We start from the raw sequence: 22,780 nt of genomic DNA, 5'->3' as shown, positions 1-22,780 counted from the left end.
ATATTGAAACACTGTTGAGCTATGGTGTTGATTTTCCACCTCTTTCGCACAGTTGCTTTTTATTAAAACAACAGTTAAATCATGACTGGAAATCTACCTTTCTTTATAAGTATTTTAACCAATACTAAACTACTGCATGTTTCCATCAATACTTAAACCACCTAAACACATAATTGTACTTATTCCTCAAATTGGACACCCTTTATAAAAAAACAACAACAACAAATGTCTCACAATGTATCATGTCAATATTAATATCCTAAAATAAGAAAGCATTGCATGTGATGTAACAGAGAAAAAAAATAAACAAAAAAAGGTCAATAGGCATGTTTCGTTTGCTAAATACTTACTATACTACATTTATATGTTTCACAGAAGTTTGTAATTTTTTACTCTTGGATGGGGATGCATGATGTGCGTCCTGCACCACCCATACCCATACGATCTGGGGTGTATCGGAGGCATTTCTGCACTGCTTGTGCAAAGACAAACTCGGACATAGAGTTTGCCCCTAACTGCTGCGTCAGGCCATCTAGGAAAAAAATACACACACACAAACAAAAAAAGTGAATTAGAGCACATGAAGAGCTTATAAGCTCTTGTTAACTGTCTTCAGCGGGGAGAAAGTATGTAAACTCCTAGGCTGATAAACATGGAAGTCACCAGGCGTAAATCTGCAAACTGCCGCATTTGATTCCCAAAGAGCTATGAGCGGAAAAAGTGATAAGTCTTAGCATGGTGTGCCGTGTAGCCTTTAAAACAAAATAAACATGGGGTCCTCGACTAAACAAGCCAAAGACCAAAGACTCCATCTCCAGATTAACCGGACATGAAAGTCTTGTTATTAAGAAAGACAAAGTAATATAGCAAAAAAACTGTAAAACTTACCACCATATATGCATTTGCAGAGCGCTGTATCTTTAAATGCCATTTTTTGCTTTGTCTGGTCCTTGGTTTTTTTCCCTGCCCAGTTGAGTACCGAGGCCAGCTCATTTGTAATGGCATAAGCCATTACACGGCGGACTCGCACCTCCAGTGTGGTCCCTCCAATCAAGGCAAAGCGTCTCACCTATAGACACATTTTAAGAGATGGAATTAGCGTGTCTCATGTCTTAAATGTGTATGCAAGTGCTTGTGTGTTTAATCAACAGGCCGTTGTTATGTATTTAAATCACATCTGACAGCTATTACACTTTATAGTTACAAAGTGTACATAACCTTTATATACTTACCATTGCCTTATTTGCCTCTTATGATTGAAGAGCTGCCTCTGCATTGTTTAGCTCCTCAATGTTGTGCAAGGGCAAATCCAGAGGCAGTACCCCAGCATCTACCGATTCATTTCAGCAGGGATGGCGGATGGCTCTGACCTCCTCACGGAGTTCGTTAACAGCTGTCGTCAGGTCTGACAGCATAGCTAATATCTTTTGTGAGGTCGCATCTGTTTAAAAAAACAATTCCAGAAAGATTAATGGCTTAAGCAGTGAGAGGCGAAAAACTAATAAATAAATAATAAAACGCAGTTTACGTGTGGACAAAAGGTGCAAACGCAAGGTAGGTGAGCGTGCAACGTAAAGTTAGGTGAGCGTGCAACGTAAAGTTTGAATTGAGTGCGAATCGAAGCGGGTGCTCTCCAATCATTAAAAGTAACAAAGTCATTGAACACATTTATACAGTTACCTTTACGTTTATCAATCATATATCACAAATTTACAATTTTTTGTAGTACTATGCTAAAAAGCAACTACAGAGCGAAAGTCTGGGTCAAGCGCCGAGGCGACGGCAAGAACAAAGGAACCCTCGAAGCGTTAAAGCTAGCTAGCTAGCTTTGTAAGGGAATATAACGGAAAAGTATGAAACGAAAATGTTTTCTTTGTTGACTTTGTTCGCAGTGCAATTTATTTGTTGCCGGATTGTAAGATGAAAGTAGACACAATTTCGGGCTCCCACATTTTGTCCGAAACTTTATATTAACAAGTTTGTTTGTTTTTTACTGTTATTCAAATGCATATACGAATAGAACAAAAGTCATTCATTCTTACCTTATATTAATCGTGGTGCAGGCCAGTGCAGTGCATGAACTGATGCCTTCTCCGGTCAATTCCGCTGAGAGTAAATCTAATGTCCCGCTCTACTGTACAATACAATGGTTACCTGAAGGGATGTACCACTGTGAGAGGGGGGGCTATGGAATAGTCCAAGTGGTAGCAGCTTTAATTTCCCGCGAAACCATAAATCAATGGTTTTTCAACGTGATTGTTGTCACCTTGTCAACTATAAATAGATCAACAATCAACGATGACAGAACAACAGTAAATCAATGTTATTTCAATGTCAGTGTCAGGTTTCATCAGTATTTCAATGTTGTTTCAACATTGGTTTTGTGTTGACATTTCAAGCATGACGATTCTGATGGTTCAGATGGAAAATCAACATCTGTTCAATGTATCCTTGCTATCTGGGATGCCTTCTCCGGTCAATTCCGCTGAGAGTAAATCTAATGTCCCGCTCTACTGTACAAGACAATGGTTACCTGAAGGGATGTACCACTGTGAGAGGGGGGGCTATGGAATAGTCCGAGTGGTAGCAGCTTTAATTTCCCGCGAAACCATAAATCAATAGTTTTTCAACGTGATTGTTGTCACCTTGTCAACTATAAATAGATCAACAATCAACGATGACAGAACAACAGTAAATCAATGTTATTTCAATGTCAGTGTCAGGTTTCATCAGTATTTCAATGTTGTTTCAACATTGGTTTTGTGTTGACATTTCAAGCATGACGATTCTGATGGTTCAGATGGAAAATCAACATCTGTTCAATGTATCCTTGCTATCTGGGATGCCTTCTCCGGTCAATTCCGCTGAGAGTAAATCTAATGTCCCGCTCTACTGTACAAGACAATGGTTACCTGAAGGGATGTACCACTGTGAGAGGGGGGGCTATGGAATAGTCCAAGTGGTAGCAGCTTTAATTTCCCGCGAAACCATAAATCAATAGTTTTTCAACGTGATTGTTGTCACCTTGTCAACTATAAATAGATCAACAATCAACGATGACAGAACAACAGTGCATCAATGTTATTTCAATGTCAGTGTCAGGTTTCATCAGTATTTCAATGTTGTTTCAACATTGGTTTTGTGTTGACATTTCAAGCATGACGATTCTGATGGTTCAGATGGAAAATCAACATCTGTTCAATGTCTCCTTGCTATCTGGGACAGGCGCCATCTAATAATGAACGTCGTTTAGTAGGTCATGATGTCTTCTGTTAATAATTAATTGGTATCCCTATTAGCCTGTGTACAAATACAAGCTTTTTTTTTGACACTTTTAGGCTGACTGTTGGCATCTTAGTCATAAATATTTACAAAATATAAAAATGTGACTTGAAAATAGGCCATTGGCTGTTTCTTTGGCTTCTTCTTTTTTAAAATTTATTTATTTTTAATATCTCGCCATTCATGTCTCTGAATGGCGATATTCATTCATCTGCACACAGCAAGGGAGAGAGAGAGAGACAGAGACAGGAAGAGAGAGAGAAGCTTTCCTCTCCCTCAAGTTTCCAGCTGGCAGGGAGAAATAGGTTGGCAGAGTACATGCTCGCACCGAGGCTATAAAGAAGAAGTCAGGCTTGAAGAGGCGGAAAAAAAGAACAAATAAACCTGGATTTGCGCTCTCATCGGCATCTGGTGAGGGATATGAAGAAGACAGATAAGAACATGGAAATTAACTGTAAGGGTTTGAAAGGACGACAGGGGAAATTTGTTGTCCTCATCTTTTATCTCCAGATGTTGTTCAGCCCTGTGGTGAGTGGCATTTTGATTCTTTTATTTATGCGCACTCGCCGCAGAATCTTCCTGTCTGCCAAGGTGCCGTTATCCATGAAGTGATTAAAAGCTGCTCAAAGTGAAACAAAGTCCCTTCGGTGTGAGCTTTTAACACGCAAAAACGCTTTTAATTAAAAAACGATCTTCTCAATTACGCCCTAATGACATCTTTACTTTAATACCCCTTTTCACATTGTCCTCTGCCGTCTTTCTCGCTCTCTCTCCGGTGCATGCATCAGACCTGAACGGCAAATGTCCTCATTAAGCTGGAGACCGGTGTTGTGCCAAAGTAGGTATCCCCGACAGAATTTGTTTCCCCTGTGCTGGGAGCACGCAAGAAGTACTGATGTTTTCATTTTGTGAAAAATTAGTATCGTTACATTACCATTCAGTTTGAGGGTTACAACAGAAAATTATATATTTATTGCTCACGGGTGTCAGGTGGGATTATTTTAATAAACCATTAACATTTTGGCTGATAACTATTTTTATATTTTTATTCTCCTGTAACTTTACTATATAAAGAGCTAAATCCTCCAAAGTTTCAGGAGTAATGCGTCATAATAAGAAGTGTTTGTGAACGAAAAATCAGCAATGTGGGATACTGTTTGTGTGTGATTTACACAGGGGGAACAAATTGTGGCAGGATCAGCCTGATATTATTTGTATCCCACTATAACTTCGTTGTATAACGAGCTAACATCTCAAAAATGTCAGGAGTAGTTAGTCATTATAAGAAGTGTTTGTAAACTAAAAATCAACAATGTGGGATCCTGTTTGTCCTTGATTTGGACAGTCCAGCGTGTGCTCCCGACGCAGGGGAACAAATTCTGTCGGGGATACCTAGTTTGGCACGACACCGGCACCATCGACCTGCGTCTTTATCAATCAAAGAGCAAATCAGCAGGGAAAACGTGTGAGTGTGTGTGGCGGGGGGGGGGGGGGGGGGGGGGGGGGGGGTACAGAGATGTTGTCGTACAGATCGGAGAATGAATTCGCAAAAACGGGACCTGTTCTTTAGTATGATTCAAATTCTGGCTCAAAATGTCAACTTGAATGAACTTGTAAACATCAGGGAACTCACGCGTAAATGTCGTTTTTCCTTTCTAGAGTGCAGGCGCGTTATCTGCTCTAAAACTATGTCTGTTGTTGATGTTTGTTTGATAAACTGCATTTCACTTCCAAGTGCCCCCCCCCCCCAAATTGCTGCACCGATTGGCACCATAACTCCATCAGGCTCCGAGCGAAAGAAAGTCAGCTTGTGCACATGTGTCTCCTTTCCTGTAGATAACTTAGTTGGATCTTATTTTCAGGCCGAAGCAATTCATCCGGACTGCGCCATCATCTCCCAGCACCTGAGGGCTCGTGAGATATGTAGCCAGACGAGGAGGAGCGAGGCGCAAAACCAAACTGACCGCAGCGGTGGGTTCGCGTGTGTGTGAGTGTGTGATGCTGCTTTCTGTTTCTGCAAACACGCAAACATTTCAAGAGATAAGCAAGAAACGTTGGCGCACTGGGAGAGGATTTTAATAGACTGGAATGTGGGCTGAACTAAAAAAGGAGTTTTGAGATGGGCTGGGGAGTGAAAGGTACAACAAAACGCGTTTTTACGCTCACAGAGGAACACAGTGCAGGTTAAAGTTTCCGCTATTTGCGGTTTGGTTGGGTGTCTTCTTCTTCGTGCTGTGATATTTGCGTCCTTGTGAGAGGCAATTTGCTTTCAACACGGAACAACAAAAAAAGAAGAAGAAAAAAACCTTTGATTTTATTCATTTTAGGGGGCAAAGGCTTTTCATTTATTCAAATAATTATTCATTGAGGAAAATATGCTTGGTATAAACTGAATATGTACCAATCAAGTATTGTTCATTTGACCAGATTCCATTAAATTGAATATTTTACATCGTACTTACGTAACAAAATTACGTGGAAAATTAGTGAGCATTTTTTAACATAAGCATATTTTTGAGTGAAATCTATCCAAGCACAGCGTGCAGGATGCATATCATAGAGACCAAACATATAAAAAGAACCATACCGGTGAAAACATTTTGTGCCTTCATCAATGAGCAATGAGCAAGTAAACCACTTGAATTAACTAAAAATTATGTTTACATAAGACAAATCCTTTAAATTTTCTATTTTTTTTAAACCTGCATTTCTTTTATAACAGATTAGAGTCACAGCTTTGACTGGTTTCCTTTCTTTAAATGACCTGTTTTGACAAACCAGTGACAGAAAATGTACCAGCGACCACCACAGCAACTATACAGTTTAACCTCTGAGGAGAGACCATGGTTTTAAAAAGGTCTGAAAAGATCAGCTGATTAACCCAATTTTACTTTTTAACCTTATCAACCATCCATTTAAGCTTCTGTAGATGCTTTCTTTCTGACAACGATCACAGTAATAGGTGGTAAAAGTTCATATGTCTAATGGAATAGAAATAGCAACAGGAAGGACTGTACGCATTTAAAGTGACAAAACAGGCAAAACAATATAGAATCTGCCTCTGTGATTAAAATCGAATTATAATATAGGATAAAAAACACAATACATTTAAAATAGTGACAAATGAATTCACTTGTATTGTCTGTACAGCTTTCAGGTACATTTTGTGCTCCTTGCTCATTCTACTGCATTAGAATGCAAGAACATCTTTAGTTTTTACACCACCACTTAATATGATATTCCTGCTTTTACTTATGTAAATGTTACTGTTTGTCATGTGATAGTATATTAAGAAGAAGTACATCATAGTAACATACCCATTAAAACTATAGTCTATTTATTTGTAGTAGTTCAGCTGTGTTAAATTGAACTTCTTTTAAAAGGCTAGTAACACTGGAAAATTGTGTTGGTGCACTACTTTATCTCCATAATGACCTTTTTCTTACTCTTGTCACCTTTACTTCCTCCTGGTGAGGTCTCACCTGCTCATTCTTCCAATGTGACTCACTCATTATTATTATTTATTCATTTTTTAAAATTAATGAACTTCCATTTCCCCGTGCACTTTAATGTCTCCATAGCAGACATTTCATCAGATACTACCCTAATACAACAACAACAACCTAAAAGTTCCCTTCTGTGAGAGTGAGGAACTTTAACATTTCCAAACTAATCTGATCTTAATTAATAGTGAAGTGGCACAACACATCGGTGCAAAGTTGTCATCTGCTGCTCATTACTGAGATAAATGTATTTTGATAAAATGTGTGTTTGTGCTCCATTTGCATAATAGCAACTGTGCAGATGACATGTGTTATCATGCAGAGATAGAACCCAAAGAGACATGTAGATTTGAACCTTATCAGCGGCTCACTCCTAGTGGTAAAGGGCCCAAACAGATGTTACATGAGCTGTACCAGTTTGAAATGTGATGGTTTGATTCAATCTAATGCCTGTTAACACTTATTTGTATTGACAGTTTAATTTGTTGGTTGCAAAGAAGTGCTCTGTGCATCACAGTGTATCGCCTGAAGTCCTGCAGCAGTCTGAACCTATAATAGGGTCTCCTGATCCACCCAAGTATAGGTTTCATCACATAGGAAAGTGTCTGTCTTCTAAATCCAATTTGGGAGCTGGTTGCACAGGAGATGGGCGTGATAGCTGAAGGTTCTGCCTCCCATTTTACTTTCAGAAACTCTAGAAATCACAAGTACGCCAGCAATCTGAGAGTGAAGTGCTGTAGTGTCATAATGTGGTGTGAGGTCTTTAAGATCTGATAGGGCCTGATTAGTTAAGACTCTGTATGTGAGGAAAAGAATTGAAATTCAATTCTGGCTTTTACAGGGAACCAATGAAGAAATATTAATATGGCAAAAACACAATCAAAGTTGGTTGTGGCTCAGGCCTTAGAGCAGGTCATCTACTAATCCCTGGCTGCTCCAGTCTGCATGTCAGATATCACTGGGTAAGATATCAAGTTTCTCTACGATGCCCCCGGCTTCATTCGGATATAGCTGAATATCGTCTGCATAGCAAGGAAAATATATGCAGTGTTTTCTAATAATATTGCCCTATGGAAGCATGTATGATGTAAATGATACAGATCACTATGATATTTTGTCCAGAGTGCCCATTTACATGCTCTCATCTGTTTTAGTCTATAAGATAAGTCCTTCAAGTTTATGGACCTTTAAAATCTTTAAAAAAATACTGCTGATTACTATGGAATTTAAATTTTAACAATACTCTTTCTGTCCCATCATCAGGGGGAAAATGTATATTTGTCCAAACATCTGTAAAAGTAACAATATCTTCACAGTTAATAAATAAGAGCTTTCTAATGTACAGCTTGTCATTGTGAGTATGTTAGCATGCTGATGCAACAAGAGTATACTCAGCTGTTGAGAAAAGGTTAATGGGGTAGGCAGGTGCACTTTTAATGCTATTGGAAATGATAGGATCAAGGACCATGCCGTCATCTAAAATACAATACTTATGTAATTTCCGTTGCTGCGTTACTTTTATCTTCTGAAGCATCATCAATGTTTGAGGGTTCATTTTGTCCATGTTTTCTTCATTCTTCTCCCCTGGAGAGGTCCTTTGGAACATTGGGGGAAATCTGCTACACAGCAACTGATTTCTGTAATCATATTAAGTTTTTTGGGTTATGCAGCAATATAATGTATTATTTATTTGCATAAATGACACATTAAAAGAGAAAACAATTAAATATCCTCCTTTCTTTCTGGACACTTGCACAACAATCAGGTGATTTTGGTTCATGTGCAGGGAGGAGGAAAATGGCAAAACATTTACATTTTTTGTGGAGTGGTGATATGAAGATTACTTTTATTTTTGTTGCACATAAGGACAAGAGGGGGATTTGTGACCAGGGTAAAACAAATACATTATACTGCTAATCCAGCATTGGCTATGTGCAAGCATCTGCACAGACAGCATGCTAAAACAAAGCCAGTTAAAGAAGCCAGAGTGATGTTAAGGCTGAGTGAATGCTTATTCCAGCCCAGCAGCATCTTCAACAGGTAACAAAGGCGTCAAATGCACTGGAAAGAAGAGGAATGAAAGTCAGTAGAAGCAAGTGTGAGAGTGAGAGGGAGACAGGCGTAACAGTGAAACTGTAAAAAACAGAGGTAATAATGGTAGGTGAGTTTAAATACACAGGGTGGAGATTGTGCAGGCAGGGTGGAGTAAGGCAGAGTGATTTGTTAAAAAAGAAGGATATCAGCAAGAGTGTAAAAGGAAGGTTTACAAGATCGTCGTGAGGCTTGCTATGATTTGGAGATGTTGGCACTGACAAAAAGACAGGAAGCCAAGCTGAAGATGTTAAGGTTTTCATTCTCAATGACTAAAATGGACAGAATTAGAAATGTGTACATCTGAGGGACAGTGGACTGATTAAGATAGACAGGCAAGGCCGAGATGGTTTAAACATGCGCAGAGAAGAGATGGTGGATATACTGGACAAAGGATGTTAAGGATGGAGCTGCCAGAAAGGGAGTTAAAGAGGAAAACCACAGAGAAGTTTCATTGATGTAGTGAAGGAAAACATGTGGAGGGTTGGTGTGACAGAAAAAGATGCTGGGTATAGGGTGAGATGGAGACAGATTATCCACTGTGGCGACTCCTAAAGAGAGCAGTTGAAAGAAAAAGAAGATATCTTCAAATGCTGTAGCAAGGGCATCAAATACATGTCAGTCTTTTATGCATCTCTAAGTCAACAGAACAGAGGATCTCTCAAAAGAATTTATTCAAGTGACACCAAGTTAGCTGCATCATCTGGCTGTCTAGCAGTCCTCATTAATTCCTTATTATTATCCTTATTATTTCTTTTTTCAAAGCTTCCAGGCATTAAATGAGTTGCTTGTGAGATTGAAATGACAAATATGATTTTACCAAAAAACTATATAAACAAATACATATGAGATCAATCCCTTTCTGTATTGATCCAGCTGCTGGATTGGAGTGACTGTAGCTCAGGAGGTACAGCAGGTCATCTACTGATTGGAAGATTGGTGGTTAAATTCCAGGCTCCCCCAGTCTGCATGCCAAATACTAACCCCCACTTGCTCTCCGATGCATGAATGTGTATGAATGCACGGTCGCCAGAGTGATTCTACTTTTTGAAACATGAACAGGTAGAAATGCAGGCTACAGCCAAGCTTCAGTTTGCTACCTGCTGAAGTTTAGGGTCTGGCTGTTGGGCTGGGTTAGGCATTCACTTAGCTTTAACATCATTCTGGGTTACTGGCTAGCTTAGCATTAGCATGCTGTCTGTGCAGATGCTTACAAAGAAACAAAGTTGTGTTAGCAACATAATGCAGCTGTTATTGTCCTGGATGCAGTTTTCCGTTTAACATTTCGCTCTTGTTTTATAGTGCAATGAAATATAAATAAAATGTCCATATCCACGCTGCATCACCAATTTCCTCCCCCACACACTAAGTGAAATCAGCTGATTGTAGCACAAGTGCAGTTGGAACCAATGAACAGGATGAGCAGGCAAGCAGAATAACAATTCCAAGGAAATGAACTACTGGGAACCGGTTCTCTATAAGATTCCCATCCCCAGGAGTGAGAACTTTTGCCACTGCCACGACATCCTCCTTACACAACCAACTCAGACTTACGGCAAGCATTGTTATATGTCACCCAGAAAAAAAAAAAGTGTGTTCAATCAATAGATTAATTTTCAAGTCGCTTTAAAAATCAATCTCATAACAATGAATACACTCATTGTCATGGTAAGCTGTGTGGCTGGCAGGATGAAGGACCCAAATGCAGAACTCGTACACGCAAAAGTAAACTTAAAATGGCAGCTTTATTTGCTGGGAAAAATAATCCAGAAAATACACTCACAATAATCAAACCCAAACTAAGAACTAAACACTGAGAAGCTAGAAAACTAAGACAAAGACAACTAAGAACACAGAGGAAACACACAGCAAAGAGGGCACAACGCAACAACAAACAGAGGAAAACACAGGGCTTAAATACACAAGAAGGTAATGAGGAAACGAAACAGGAGGAGAGCACAGCTGGGAATAATCGCACATAATGAGACAAACAGGAAGCAAAACTAAATATACTGCAAATGGGATAAGGACTATCAAAATAAAACAGGAAGCATGACAAATATGTGAATGCAGACAAGACACTTTAACAGTATGACTGGGGGAATGAAAACACAGACAGGACTAGAAACTGAGACATGGAGACATGAGTGACCAGGGGAACAGAGGGAACAAGAAACACTGAGACAAGAGTAACTAAACGTGGAACACAGGTAAGACACAGAAACCAACCGACCCAGGACCATGATACTCATGTTTTCTAAAATAACCATATCTGGGGCCAAAGTACTTGTTCTTCATAAATATACTCGTCCTGCTCTAGAAGTAGTAAGTCAAAGGTTTCTATTGCAAAATATGATCATGTGATCATAATCAACCATATGTGTACAGTCATCCAAAAAAGACAAAGAGACAAACAAACAAACCGAAAAACATCTGTTTGCACAATAAACATTAACATTAATAACACTGAGAAGTCAGTTCAATTCATGCTGTATAATAAATGAAGATGTTATCGAGTTGCCGCCTCAGCGCTGCTCGGGAAACGCTCATTTGTGTCCAAAGTTATTTCATACGTCACTGTTAATCCTAAATGGGGTGACATTCATGGATAAGTGTATAATACTCTGGAGATGTCTGTTAATCAAAACCTAAGAATAGATCCCTGCTCAGTGTGGGTTAAAACCCTTTGATCTGAAAGGAAATGTTTAAAATGAATCATCAACCTCTCGACATTTCAGTTAATTGTAAACTCTAGCAGTTTATAGAACTCCAGAAGCACTGGGGAATAAAACATTTCAGCTTCTGAGATGATTGTTTGCAATTCCCCCCGCAGTTGAACACAAAGATGTCAGAAACAGTATAAGTTTCCATAATTTGGGGTTTTGGCTGCACTCGCTCTGGCTTTTGTTACATGAATGAATGAGGACAAATGCAAAAATCCTTAACATAGATCACATAATTGTGCCTCTTTCATTGACACCTCTAATCTCAGGCTCAGTGTCTGTATGACTCAAGCCCAGAGATCTAAGTTTAAGCACTTCCAAGCGGGAACTCTCTTATGGGAATTATTATTGCACCACTTGAGAGGCAGCAAAAGTTTAATTTGAACTTGGAAGTAACACAACATGTATGAGGAACACAAAACAGCTTGAGGTAAACAACTTAATATAAAACTTGGTGCATATACACTTCAAAGGACCTGTTAAAAAGGCCTGCGGAAACAAATATGGAACAGAATGAAGAGTCTGCAGTCTTCTGACAGTCCTGTGAGAAACATGGACAGGACTGTAAGTTTTTGGATTGTAAGTTGTAAGCTGCAGCTAACAACAGTGTCATGCTTGAACTAACTTGTATCACACCCTGTCAGAGCTTGTTGAAAATCAAAAGGTTTTCATATTGTTCCTTAACGGCAGTGAAAAGTGAGCTGTCGTAGAGAGTGACGATCCATTTATCCATCCCGGGTCTGCATTTAGGAAGTGCCCAGGAAGCATCCCAGTCAAATGCCTCCTTTGACCTTGAAATACTTAAACTCTCCAACCCAGAGTATCTACCCTTTTACAGCCGAAAAAAGGGTAGATTTTCTCACCTAGGAGCATGTTAAATATAAAGATTGTTTTTAATACTTAGACAAAATACTATATTTCCTCTACCAGGCTTTTGGATGAGTCAGAACAAAGCGTAGAGCCCTGCGCACTTCAGATTTCATCCTGCTACTTCTATCAGGATTCACATCATCACTAAACACTATGATCCAGCTCAATGCATACCCATGATATAATATCACATCCACGATATTTGACATTAATGTTGGATGCTTCCGCTGTTTATGATCTTCTCCATACTTTTCTCTTCCCATTATTTTGTTACAAGATTTTTTTTTTCAGATCTGTGCAGGCTCTTTCAGATGGTTTCTGTCAGAATCTAATCTGGCCCTCCTGGCCCTCTCTGTTTCTTTTTATAAAGGTGTCCCTTGATTGTACACTTGAGAGTGTTCTTGACTTGGTTAGAGGTTTTGAAGTTGTTTTTCTTAACCATGGAAATAAGCCATCATTCACTTTAGTTGTCTTCTTTGGTCTTTCGGGGCTTTTGAAGTTGTTGGGCTGGTCAGTGCATTAAATCCTTTCAAGAATGAACCAGATTGTTGATTTGGCCGCTCCTAAATTTGTTCCTGATTAGTTTATTTTGTTTTTTCAGTCCAATGGTCAATTGCACCAGCATGTCTTTGGGCCTCCTATTTCAAATTACACTGAAAAACTGTACAACACAAAGTCAACACTTCAGATATCATGTCTGCTTCAATAATCATGAAATTCCATGAGGGAACAGGCACCATCTGGCCATGAAACTGCTTGTCAGTCAATTGTTGCACTCATTTTGAGCCTCTGAAAATGGGGGACTGTGTGTAAAAATGATTGAAATTCCTAAATGGTTAATGCAAAAATCTTTAAATCTGTTGAATTAAGTCCTGCAGTCTGCACTTCAACCACATGTTGGTTGTTTGGTTTCAAATCCATTGTGGTGGTTTACAGAGGCAATACTGCAAAAAATTGGGCCAAAAATTTGTCCCAGAAATTATGGAGCTAACCGTAAATGGTGAACCACTCACTTTTTAAGTAAAATGGATTAAAATTTTTTTTTTACACTACATGGTCAAAAATAGTGGCCACACCTACACATTGCGCCTACAGGAGCAGTTCAGCCTTCAAAACCCATGAAATGAAGCTCCCAGTGCACAGGTTTTGTGCTGATGTTAATGCCAGCGGACGTTTGGAGCTCTGCAGTCGAGTCAGCAAAGCATTGGGGAGTTTTACTACTCTGCAGCTCAGCACTTGGCCAACCCACCATTTACCTCTACGTGGTTTGTCACTTTTGCTTTTCTAAACATTTCCACTTTGCAATAATATCACTTACAGTTGATCATAGAAAATCTAAGTCGGATGTCATTTCACAATCTGGCTTTTCTATTTACTTTTCCTGTTACAGTACCACACTCAAATTGATAAGCTCTTTAGAATGTGGTAATGGGATGGAAAACACCAGAATTAGAAGATTAAGAGGTGTGGTCCAATACTTTTATCTGATATAGTGCATTTATACTGAAACAATCCACATCTGTCACCTTAAGACAAAAGGTTGATTCTGTTCATCTGGACGGAGCGTTTTCAGTGGGAGAAATGTTTCGTCACTCATCCAAGTGACTTCTTCAGTCTTAGCTGACTGCAGGTTTCCCCAATCTTATAAACAGTACGTTTGCACAATGACTGAAACCAGCACCACTGAATGAACAATCAGCTGAGAGGTCAGTTTCTTGATCATTAATATGCAAATGGTCATGACCATTGATCAATGGCCATGAGTACCATTTACAAAGAGTTGTGGAATGTCTGCAATTCCACCATTGTAAGATGGCGAAAGACGTACCCTTAGGCTTCCTGCTCAATTCCAAGCTGGTCTTTCCCTTTTAATCTAAGACACTTCATATTGCAAAACTCTACAAATTAGTGGTGTAGAAGTACAGAGTGGTTAAAAATAAAGTAAATTTGTACTTGCATACATAAATATTTGAGTAGATTCATGCATTTCATTACTAAATTGCTTTAATGTAGTATTGGCAGTGGGTGCACTTCAAAGCATCCACATCTGTTTTTTCCTGTGTATAGTAAGCCCACGTGCTGTCACTGTGTCAGGATATGCCACTGTCCTAATTCACACTGTCATCGTGCACCAAGTCTTTAGAAAAGCAGCAATTTTAGCACATTTGGTTCCCATTTTGGCATCCTCTCACCTTTACAGCTTCATAGACCTTCTATATGGAGCTTTCAATACGTGGTACAGGTACAACCAACGGCATACAGTGCGCTCTAATCTTAGATATGTCTGACTTTTTATGAATTTACCTGCCGCTTTACATTGTAGCAAGTTGATTTAAATTCAACCCTACAAGCTGCCAGATCATTTTTGCTCTGCACCCGAAATTCAATAATTAAATCAGGTCTCCCTTCAGCTATTCTTTTCTTGACTGTCAACAATGCTGCAGCTGAGAAAACAGATAGGACTCCGGTTTGGGTTTGTTCGTTCTCTGCCATGAAACTGAATTATTTTGTAACTGTTCTCTTTGTTCTGTAAGGATTAGACCTCTCTGTGTAAACCTGATGACAATCCTCCCACATACAGTGTGCTTAAGAAGACGTTTCCCTCTCACCAGATTTAAATTTGAGGATCCGGTTTTGTCTATAATCAGTGAGAAATATCTGCAATCTTGCAGGATGCATTTTCCTAATCCTTGATGACAGTTTAGTCCTTGTATGAATCTTTTATTTCGTATAAATCTTTTATTTCGAGCTTAACCCCAGCAGGTAGTTAACTGCAAGCTTGTATCCACTATGTAACCATTGTTTTTACTCAGAACTTTACTTTAATCGCCTTATCCACAGTAGATCTTACCCCCCTCACAACAAGATGCTCTTGACAGGGAGTGGTTTGAAAAGCATTGTTTCTCAGGCTGTGATTAATTCTGGCTTAGTGTGGATGGAAAGCCGTGAGAGAGGAGAAGAGGCTCTTTTATAATTAGCTGGTTTAGCGGAGACATAACAAGCTTTTTTTTTAAATCTATTTTTTTGCTGCACATATTTGTCTTTAATAAGATTAATTATGGTTATTCTGCTTTTAAGTATCACAAAAAGAATGCAAGCTTTATCCTGGAACTGTCACAGACAGCCAAAGGGATCCAAAAGAAGATTGTGGTACAGACGAGAACAGTTTATTACCAGGTTTGCGGTTTAATTACATTTAATTAGGGTTGCCCAGAGATTGTGGGTTGCAGAAGGTAAGTGTGAGTGAGTGATCAAAGGTATGCTGAATTAGCTGAGCATGAACTGGCTGAAAGAGGGAGTTGCAGGATGAGGTTAACTAAGTATGCAACTCACTGAGCGGTGCAGAGCTGGGCAGGAAAGTTTTCATATGCCCTACTATATAGTTGTAGTGCAATGTGAAAACAGCTGCCAAGAGCAAGGGGAGATGTACACAGGATGCCAGTCCACCACAGAGGTGTTTCATATGTTCTAGTTCAAAATTAAGGACCGAGGTTTCCTCTCCTCTCACTGTTGACTAGGGCAGTGTCCACCATAGCAACAAGCAGCTAAAAGTGGTGGCAGGGACTAACTTCTGTATAGATTAAATTAACTAAAGCAGAGGTGCAGAATTGCATCTAAGCTTTAATAAGGCATTTGCATTTTTCTAAACAGAGAGGGGACCAAAAATGTGGCAGTACAAGAAAAGTACGGATATCAGAATTATCCAGTGGACATCAAGTGTTCAGTGTCTGCATACAATTTTCAAGACAATCCATCCAGTAGATTTTGAGTTATTTCATCCCAAAGAAAGACTGACACTTCTAGTCATAATGGAGCTAACAGATGAAGACATGAACTGTAAAACATGCATCATCTGTGTGTTTGGGGTGTGACCTGCTGTGTTAAAACAACCCCACAATTCATAGCGCCAACCCTTGAGATACCAACTCACTGAACAAACACTGAGTGAGATGACAGATGATGTGAAGCATCACTCCACACAATCCCCTTTGTCATTTCTGAATCCTCGACTTCAGGAACATCAGACCGAGTCAGCCTGACAGCCACACAGTCCAACCATCCAGGGGTCTCTGCGAATGCACCCCTGTTCCACTATCGCTTCCCAGGGTTGCGACGGGTTGCGGATTATCTGATTAGATGAGTGCAGTTGGTTTTGTGGGACAGAAAAACATTATCATAATGGATTAGATATGGTGGCTTTATACAGATGAAGTGAGGCACAGAGAGAAAATGGGAATTTCACTCTGACAGAGTCACTGCTCTGTCTCACATAAATGTCAGCAGCCACTACACGGCTTAAAAATCACCTGCAGGGCTCATGACTGAGTGCTGAGCTGTTTAATCTACTATATAATGAAGATTATATCAGCCTTTATTTATATATATATATATAGATCTATATCTATATATATCTCTCTCTATATATATATCGCTCTCTCTCTCTCTCACTCTATATATATATATATATATATATATATATATATATATATATATATAAATAAAGGCTGATGTAATAAAGGCTCTCAGCTACCCTATCTTCTGTTTGCAAACAAGCTCCTTCCTCCAGTGTCTGCTTTTGGGTCCACTCTAACATGACACTCTCGGCCTTCCTTTCTCTGTATCTTCATTCAGATGACATGACATGAGGGAAATTGGGAGACGTCCTGACAATGAACAGTAAGAGACAAAGGACTTAAATACACACATGAGGTGATCAGGGGAAGTGGAGACACATGAGGAAAACGGCTGACCAGGATAAACATAATGATGGACAGGAAATGTAAACTAAAACACAAACACATGGAAACTGGACTTTCAAAAGAGAGAGATAAGATAGGGAGCAAAAGTGGGAGAAATGGAGGGAGTTGGGGCAGATGAAGGAAGATCAGAGGGAGGAAGGGAAGAAGATATAGAGGGAGGAACATTGGGATAGAGGAAGATTGAGAGGAATGAGGAAAATAGGTAAGGAACGAGATAGGGACAGAATAAATGGCAGTAGAAAGGCAGTGAGGAAGATAGGCAAGAAGACTGAGAGGGAAGCAGATGGAAGAAAATTAAGGGAACGAGGATGGAGAGAGATAGGGTTGAACAGGGAGGGAGATAGGTAGGAAGACATCAAGTGAAGAACTGTAGAAAAAGATGAGGGCGGAAGGGAAGGAAAGAGGAAGATAGGGAGGGAGATAAGAAGAAGTGAGAAAGGAAACTTGAGAAGAATGAGAAAGGTAGGGGGTCAAGGATGAAGGAAATCTTTGTCCTTAAAGGGCAATTTGTTGTACAGTCAGCAGAAATCACACAACCATCAAGCAAAATGCAATAAATATGCACAAATGTTTTTAAAAATGAGCAACATTAACATTAAGAACACAATGAGTAGATAAAGAAGAAAATGAAGGGAGTGAGGGATGAAGGGACATATGGAGGAGGACAGGGAGGAAGAAGGGGGGAGATAAGGCAGGAGGGAGAAGAAGGATGTTGACAGTCTAGTCAACAGGATAATTTGTAATGCTTCTTTAATGAGCATAATAATTTTCAGTTCTGCTCTTGTAATAGGTAAAAATATGTTTCTATTGATACATAATAACCTTTAGAAACAAGCGATTGTTTCTGTATGTGTAGAAATCTCATTAGCTTCATCGGTTTCTCTACAGACATCTTTGCTGCCCTTTGTCACTTTTACATGATTCAGTAGCTTTCTATCATACACTGGTTTCTTTTTTCAATTCAATTCAATTCAATTCAATTTTATTTATATAGCGCCAAATCACAACAAATGTCGCCTCAAGGCGCTTCATAGATACAGAGAAAAGCCCAACAATCATATGACCCCCTATGAGCAAGCACTTTGGCGACAGTGGGAAGGAAAAACTCCCTTTTAACAGGAAGAAACCTCCGGCAGAACCAGGCTCAGGGAGGGGCGGCCATCTGCTGCGACCGGTTGGGGTGAGAGAAGGAAGACAGGATAAAAGACATGCTGTGGAAGAGAGACAGAGATTAATAACAGATATGATTCAATACAGAGAGGTCTGTTAATACATAGTGAGTGAGAAAGGTGACTGGAAAGGAAAAACTCAATGCATCATGGGAATCCCCCGGCAGCCTACATCTATTGCAGCATAACTAAGGGAGGATTCAGGGTCACCTGGTCCAGCCCTAACTATATGCTTTAGCAAAAAGGAAAGTTTTAAGCCTAATCTTAAAAGTAGAGATAGTGTCTGTCTCCCGAATCCAAACTGGAAGCTGGTTCCACAGAAGAGGGGCCTGAAAACTGAAGGCTCTCCCTCCCATTCTACTTTTAAATACTCTAGGAACAACAAGTAGGCCTGCAGAGCGAGAACGAAGTGCTCTAATAGGGAAATATGGTACTACAAGGTCATTAAGATAAGATGGGGCCTGATTATTTAAGACCTTGTATGTGAGGAGCAGGATTTTGAATTCAATTCTGGATTTAACAGGAAGCCAATGAAGGGAAGCCAAAACAGGAGAAATATGCTCTCTCTTTCTAGTCCCTGTTAGTACTCTTGCTGCAGCATTTTGGATTAACTGAAGGCTTTTCAGTGAGTTTTTTGGACATCCTGATAATAATGAATTGCAGTAGTCCAGCCTGGAAGTAATAAATGCATGAACTAGTTTTTCAGCGTCACTCTGAGACAGGATATTTCTAATTTTAGAGATGTTGCGCAAATGGAAGAACGCAGTCTTACATATTTGTTTAATATGTGCGTTGAAGGACATATCCTGGTCAAAAATGACTCCAAGGTTCCTCACAGTGTTACTGGAGGCCAAGGTAATGCCATCCAGAGTAAGAATCTGGTTAGATACCATATTTCTAAGCTTTTCAGCGCCGAGTACAATGACCTCAGTTTTATCTGAGTTAAGAAGCAGAAAGTTAGCGGCCATCCAGGTCTTTATGTCTTTAAGACATTCCTGCAGTTTAACTAATTGGTGTGTGTTATCTGGCTTCATGGACAGATAGAGCTGGGTGTCATCTGCATAGCAGTGAAAATGTATGCTATGTCTTCTAATGATGCTGCCTAGGGGAAGCATGTATAATGTAAACAGAATTGGTCCTAGCACTGAACCCTGTGGAACTCCATAATTAACCTCAGTGTGTGAAGAGGACTCTCCATTTACATGCACAAATTGGAGTCTATTAGATAGATATGATACAAACCACTGCAGTGCAATACCTGTAATACCTACAGCATGTTCTAATCGCTCTAATAGGATATTATGGTCAACAGTATCGAATGCTGCACTAAGGTCAAGAAGGACAAGCACAGAGATGAGTCCACTGTCAGAGGCCATAAGAAGATCATTTGTAACCTTCACTAAAGCTGTTTCTGTGCTGTGATGAGCTCTGAAACCTGACTGAAACTCTTCAAATAAACCATTCCTCTGCAGATGATCTGTTAGCTGTTTGACAACTACTCTTTCAAGGATTTTTGATATGAAAGGAAGGTTGGAGATTGGCCTATAATTAGCTAAGACTGCTGGGTCTAGAGATGGCTTTTTGAGTAAAGGTTTAACTGCAGCCACCTTGAAGGCCTGTGGTACATAGCCGATAATTAGAGATAGGTTGATCATATATAAGATCGAAGAATTAATCAATGGCAGGACTTCTTTGAGCAGTTTTGTAGGAATGGGGTCTAAAAGACACATTGATGGTTTGGAGGAAGTAATTATTGAAGTTAACTCAGAAAGATCGATTGGAGAAAAGGAGTCTAACTTAACATCAATGGTACTAAGAGTAGCTGTAGATAATATTACATCTGTGGGATGATTATTGGTAATTTTTTCTCTAATGATAAAAGATTTATTTGTGAAGAAGTTCATGAAGTCATCACTAGTTAACGTTTAAGGGATGGTTGGCTCAAAAGAGCTCTGACTTTTTGTCAGCCTGGCTACAGTGCTGAAGAGAAACCTGGGATTGTTCTTATTTTCTTCAATCAGTGATGAGTAGTAAGCTGTTCTGGCTTTGCGGAGGGCTTTCTTATAAAGCAACAAACTATTTCTCCAGGCTAAATGATGATCCTCTAAATTTGTGACACGCCATTTCCTCTCCAGATTACGAGTCATCTGCTTTAGGGTACGTGTTTGAGAATTATACCACGGGGTCAGGTACTTCTGATTAGAGACCTTAGTTTTCACTGGAGCTACAGTATCCAGAGTCGTACGTAGTGAGGAGGTGAAATTATTAACAAGATAATCGACCTCTGTTGGGGTAGCGTTCAGATAGCTGCTCTGCTCTGTGTTGGTACAGGGCATTGACGATGATAACAGTGGCTGGATTATATTCTTAAACTTAGTTACAGCGCTTTCAGAAAGACATCTACTTTGATAAAGTCCACTCTCCACTGCTGCGTAATCAATTATTGTAAATGTAAATGTTATCAAGAAATGATCAGACAGGAGAGGGTTTTCAGGAAACACTGTTAAATGTTCAGTTTCTATGCCATATGTTAAAACAAGATCTAGAGTGTGATTAAAGTGGTGGGTGGGTTCTTTTACATTTTGAGAGAAACCAATTGAGTCTAACAACAGATTAAATGCCATGCTGAGGCTGTCATTTTTAGCATCAACATGGATGTTAAAATCACCCACAATAATTATTTTATCTGAGCTCAGAACTAAATCAGATATAAAGTCTGAGAAATCAGACAGAAACTCTGTGTACAAATTGGACCTATCATCTAGGTGGACGATAGATGATAACAAGTAAGACTGGTTTCTGAGTTTCACAGCTGGGGTGGACGAGGCTAAGCATCAGGCTTTCAAATGAATTAAAAGTCTGTCTGGGTCTTTCATTAATTAATAGACTGGTGTGAAAAATTGCTGCCACACCGCCCCCTCGACCTGTGCTTCGAGATTTCTGGTAGTTAGAATGACTCGGGGGTGTTGATTCATTTAAACTAACATAATCATCCTGCTGCAACCAGGTTTCTGTAAGGCAGAGTAAATCAATTTGTTGATCAATTATTAAGTCATGTACTAATAGAGACTTGGAGGAGAGTGACCTAATATTTAATAATCCACATTTCACTGTTTTACTCTTTGGTTCAGATGTGGATACTGTATTATTCTTTCTTTGTAAATGTTTAAGTTGTTTGTTGCTGGTTTTTAGTTTGTTTTTTGTCTTTTTGGAAGCAGACACAGTCTCTATGGAGATGGGTTTTTGGGGGGGTAGCAGGAGGAGAGAAGCTGCAGAGAGGCGTGTAAGACTGCCTGGTCCCAACTCTGGATAGTCATATTTTGAGGGGTTTAATAAATTTGTCGATATTTCTAGAAATGAGAGCTGCTCCATCCAAAGTGGGATGGATGCCATCTCTCCTAACAAGACCAGGTTTCCTCCAGAAGGTTTGCCAATTATCTATGAAGCCCACATCATTTCTGGGACACCACTCAGACAGCCAGCAATTTATGGAGAACATGCGGCTAAACATGTCACTCCTGGTCTGATTGGGGAGGGGACCAGAGAAAACTACAGAGTCCGACATTGTTTTGGCAAAGTTGCACACCGATTCAATATTGATTTTAGTGACCTCCGATTGGCGTAACCGGGTGTCATTACTGCCGACGTGAATTATGATTTTACTAAATTTACGTTTACCCTTAGCCAGCAGTTTTAAATTTCCTTCAATGTCGCCTGCTCTGGCCCCCGGAAGACAATTGAGTATGGTTGCCGGTGTCTCTAGCTTCACATGTCTGAGAACAGAATCACCAATTACCAGAGTTTGACCCCCAGTGGGTGTGTCACCGAGTGGGGAAAAACGGTTAGACAAATGAACGGGTTGGTGGTGTACCTGGGGCTTCTGTTTAGGACTACGCTTCCTCCTCACCGTTACCCAGCCGTCTTTCCCCAGCTGCTTGGGATCTAGCGGCACCAGCTTGGGAACAGCTAGCGGGGCCTACGCTATCTTCGGCTGCACCAGCTACAGGGGCCTGGCTAGCTGAGGGTGAGAGAAGGGTGCAAAGCCGAGTCTCCAGTTCAGTAATCCTGGCCTCCAGAGCTGCAAATATGCTACATTTGTTACAGATATCATTACTGCTAAAGGAGGCCGAGGAGTAACTAAACATCTGACACAATGAGCAAGAAAGTGCAGGAGGGACAGGTGAAGTAGCCATGGTGCTAACGGGTCGGCTACGAGCTAAGCTAGCGAAACAGTACAGAGACAGTGAGTGAATACTATAAATTAGGTAGTGAGTACACAGAAAGTGTGCTTCGGATGAAGCACGTGAAGATTATACTGTGAAAAAAGAATGTATTTAAAAGTTGTTAGTTAAACTGCTAAGCAAATAAGCTACTCAGAAACA

General features: G+C 39.8%; 1 protein-coding gene and 1 long non-coding RNA gene across 3 annotated transcripts in view; one reads left to right on the top strand and one right to left on the bottom strand.

Moving 5' to 3' along the window:
* Nucleotides 1-110: 110 nt before the first annotated feature.
* LOC146497567 (uncharacterized) lies at nt 111-2,587 on the bottom strand. 2 transcript variants are annotated; one of them, XR_014870577.1, is made up of 4 exons: nt 2,043-2,587; nt 1,233-1,441; nt 889-1,069; nt 111-532 (listed from the first exon to the last, which is right to left on the bottom strand). It is a non-coding gene; the product is annotated as an uncharacterized LOC146497567 (long non-coding RNA). The 2 variants fall into 2 exon arrangements; XR_014870576.1 differs by lacking the exon at nt 2,043-2,587 and having other exon boundaries at nt 1,233-1,987.
* A 942-nt stretch (nt 2,588-3,529) lies between these two features.
* Nucleotides 3,530-22,780, top strand: part of ghrhra (growth hormone releasing hormone receptor a) — a 51,389-nt gene continuing 32,138 nt past the window's right edge. The window contains exons 1-2 of the mRNA XM_085140248.1: nt 3,530-3,810; nt 5,145-5,253. Coding sequence (XP_084996374.1) covers nt 3,703-3,810; nt 5,145-5,253 — 217 coding nt within the window. The 5' untranslated portion in view covers nt 3,530-3,702. The remainder of the gene's footprint in view (nt 3,811-5,144; nt 5,254-22,780) is intronic.

The sequence above is a fragment of the Neolamprologus multifasciatus genome, chromosome 18 (assembly GCF_963576455.1).
Source record: "Neolamprologus multifasciatus chromosome 18, fNeoMul1.2, whole genome shotgun sequence".
Classification (NCBI taxonomy): domain Eukaryota; kingdom Metazoa; phylum Chordata; class Actinopteri; order Cichliformes; family Cichlidae; genus Neolamprologus; species Neolamprologus multifasciatus.
Note: the sequence above shows the minus strand (reverse complement) of the source record. Positions and strands in the feature narration are given on the sequence as shown.